The sequence below is a fragment of the Acyrthosiphon pisum genome, chromosome X, assembly GCF_005508785.2.
Source record: "Acyrthosiphon pisum isolate AL4f chromosome X, pea_aphid_22Mar2018_4r6ur, whole genome shotgun sequence".
NCBI classification, from domain to species: domain Eukaryota; kingdom Metazoa; phylum Arthropoda; class Insecta; order Hemiptera; family Aphididae; genus Acyrthosiphon; species Acyrthosiphon pisum.
This window is the reverse complement of record NC_042493.1, coordinates 33,757,650-33,760,102: the sequence shown is the minus strand read 5'-3', so window position 1 is coordinate 33,760,102 and position 2,453 is coordinate 33,757,650. Positions and strand designations below refer to the sequence as shown.

The 2,453-nt window shown below is 28.2% G+C and overlaps 1 protein-coding gene across 1 annotated transcript in view; it reads left to right on the top strand.

The window, feature by feature from the left end:
- Positions 1-2,453, top strand: part of LOC115033096 — a 78,270-nt gene that overhangs the window by 69,742 nt on the left and 6,075 nt on the right. The window contains exons 2-4 of the mRNA XM_029485087.1: positions 1,643-1,748; positions 1,818-2,082; positions 2,162-2,449. Coding sequence (XP_029340947.1) covers positions 1,658-1,748; positions 1,818-2,082; positions 2,162-2,449 — 644 coding nt within the window. The 5' untranslated portion in view covers positions 1,643-1,657. The remainder of the gene's footprint in view (positions 1-1,642; positions 1,749-1,817; positions 2,083-2,161; positions 2,450-2,453) is intronic.

The following is a 2,453-nucleotide window of genomic DNA, read 5'->3' as shown; positions in this document are numbered from 1 at the left end:
TATACTTATTATTATATTATATTAGCTGATCCCTTGCACTTCGTTTCCCGTTAAATGTGCCAACTCTATATAACTCAAACTTTCTTCAATTCGTTATTTAATATTCGGTGCATGCTGTTTAAAATTTATCTTAACTTTTCAGTTGCCCGGAATAGAAGTTCTGAATCACAGCAGTACATTATGCTTGTGGTATTTGTATGGGAGTGTATGATTTAACTCTAAAGGATCGAAGTTATACCAAGTTTGATATAATACGGTGGATTAATATAATCAATCAATACATAATCCTAACCTAACCGTAAGTAGGTACTAAAATCCTATGAATAAAAAGAAACCAAATTTAACCCCTTTTAAAATTAGCCTATCTCCTTCCCAGAGGTCTAATCTGCACACAAACATTCATATATATTATATATATATATAGTTTTACAATAGTTGTATTGATTATTTAAGCAATCAGTGGTTTACTAATATAATTATATAAATGTAAATAGGTACAATCTAACACCTAAACGTGTTGATTGTAAGTTGATTAAATATTTATTAATTTAATATTAGTCAAGTTATGTTTGAAGTCATGAAATTCACATGCATGACACTAGTATAGTTACTAATTTAGAGTACCTCTCTAGTAAGATTAAAACATTGTATATTTAACCAGTAAATAACTGAAACTTGCAGTAACAAAATGAGTATCAATGGCTTTAAAACCATTTAACGACACTATGTAAATGTAGTAACTGATAGATTACAAATAACTATGTTTATACAAATAAACGTACTTGAATCAGTTTGAAATGCGTCTTTAATGGTTTTTGGGAATTTATTTCAATCCAAAATTGGATTAAGTTGACGAGTTGATTTTTTTACGGTTGTCCAGTTGCAATAATTACAAGATTTATTAATGATAATTTAATTATGTTTTTTTTTCACTCAATTCGCGAATCACTTTATGGACTTTTGCACAATTGTTTTCCACGTTGACGTTGAGCACATGCACTTCTATGCACTCGATAAACGTTGGTACAGTAGTGTTAGTTGATATTACGGTTTACAATATATGTATAAACGAGTAAATATTATACTTATATGCACAAATACAATACACTATTGAACTATTCACCGTAATAATTTTATGAACATAAACCGTGTATATTTTTCTCGTTATAAACTTATACCTAAGTTATAACGTTTAGAGAAGGATTACGATAATAAAGTTTGACAATGTAATAAATATTATAAATATTATTTAGTTACAATATTATTACGATCATTGCAAAATTAAATAAAGATTTTCATTTCACATTTATATAGTTTGATATATCCTTTTCTATTATTATTTACCTTTAACTTGTTTATTTCAAAATTATAATGATATCCTCTTGTATTACGATCACTTCTTGATACGCAGTTATTACAAAATTAATTACCAACCTATTAGTTTTATAATGTGTAAAATATTGTATGTGGTCTTTCTATTAGTGTGTTCATTAAATGGTCTACTTCACTACATAATTATGTTTGTCCTATTAGATTCCAAGAAATAGGTAGGGTTTTAATTAATAACACCTCTTTAAATAGTTAAATATAAAAAAAAAACGGTTATAATTAATAATTAAACATTTTTTAAAAATTATTACAGTTTATAATTAGCAGAATGAGTTCCTCGATATCTATACAACTGTGGATTTGTATGTTAGTATTCTTTTCATCGTGTTACAGAGGTCAAGCTGATTTCTTTTTTAAAGGTATAATTAATCTTAAGTTTTGATTATTTTTCATATAAAATGGTAACCATGATTAAATGGTATGTTTAGATGGTTTGATGGTAAACTACACCGACTGGTACCTTCATCTAAAAACCAAAGACTTAGATGATTATATTCAAACAGTTGTCAACCGTTCTAGAAAACGTGAATATTGGGTTACGTATCTTCAAAATAATTTAAATATGGATATTGAAACCCCGGAGCATGGACTATTGATCGATTCTCAGCTTTCCGAAGAATTGTATTCATTATATTGGCATGCTCAAATTATTTCTGAAACTTCCTCCATTATAGGTCACAGAGAACTTAACACGTATATACAATATAAATATCATAAAAAAATATATTCTTTACATGCATAAATTTAACGGCCATTTACATTATCTTGATAGTGATGGAGGACAATGTGCTATAGACTTATCGAAAGTGAAACTAGACAAGACATCTTTGGGTAAGATTTGTTTGTCCATGTATTACAACAAGACAGCATGCGTCGGGATGAACTTAAAGTATCGTAGTCCTGATGGTTCTTGTAACAACTTGAAACGTTCCTACTCGGGAAAAGCATCCACTGCCTATAAACGTTTGCTGTTTAATAACTATAGGGATAGTTTTATTGGTAAATTTTATAGAATTATAATTTACCTTTGTGCATATCTAATGATGGGATTTCATTTACTGTCC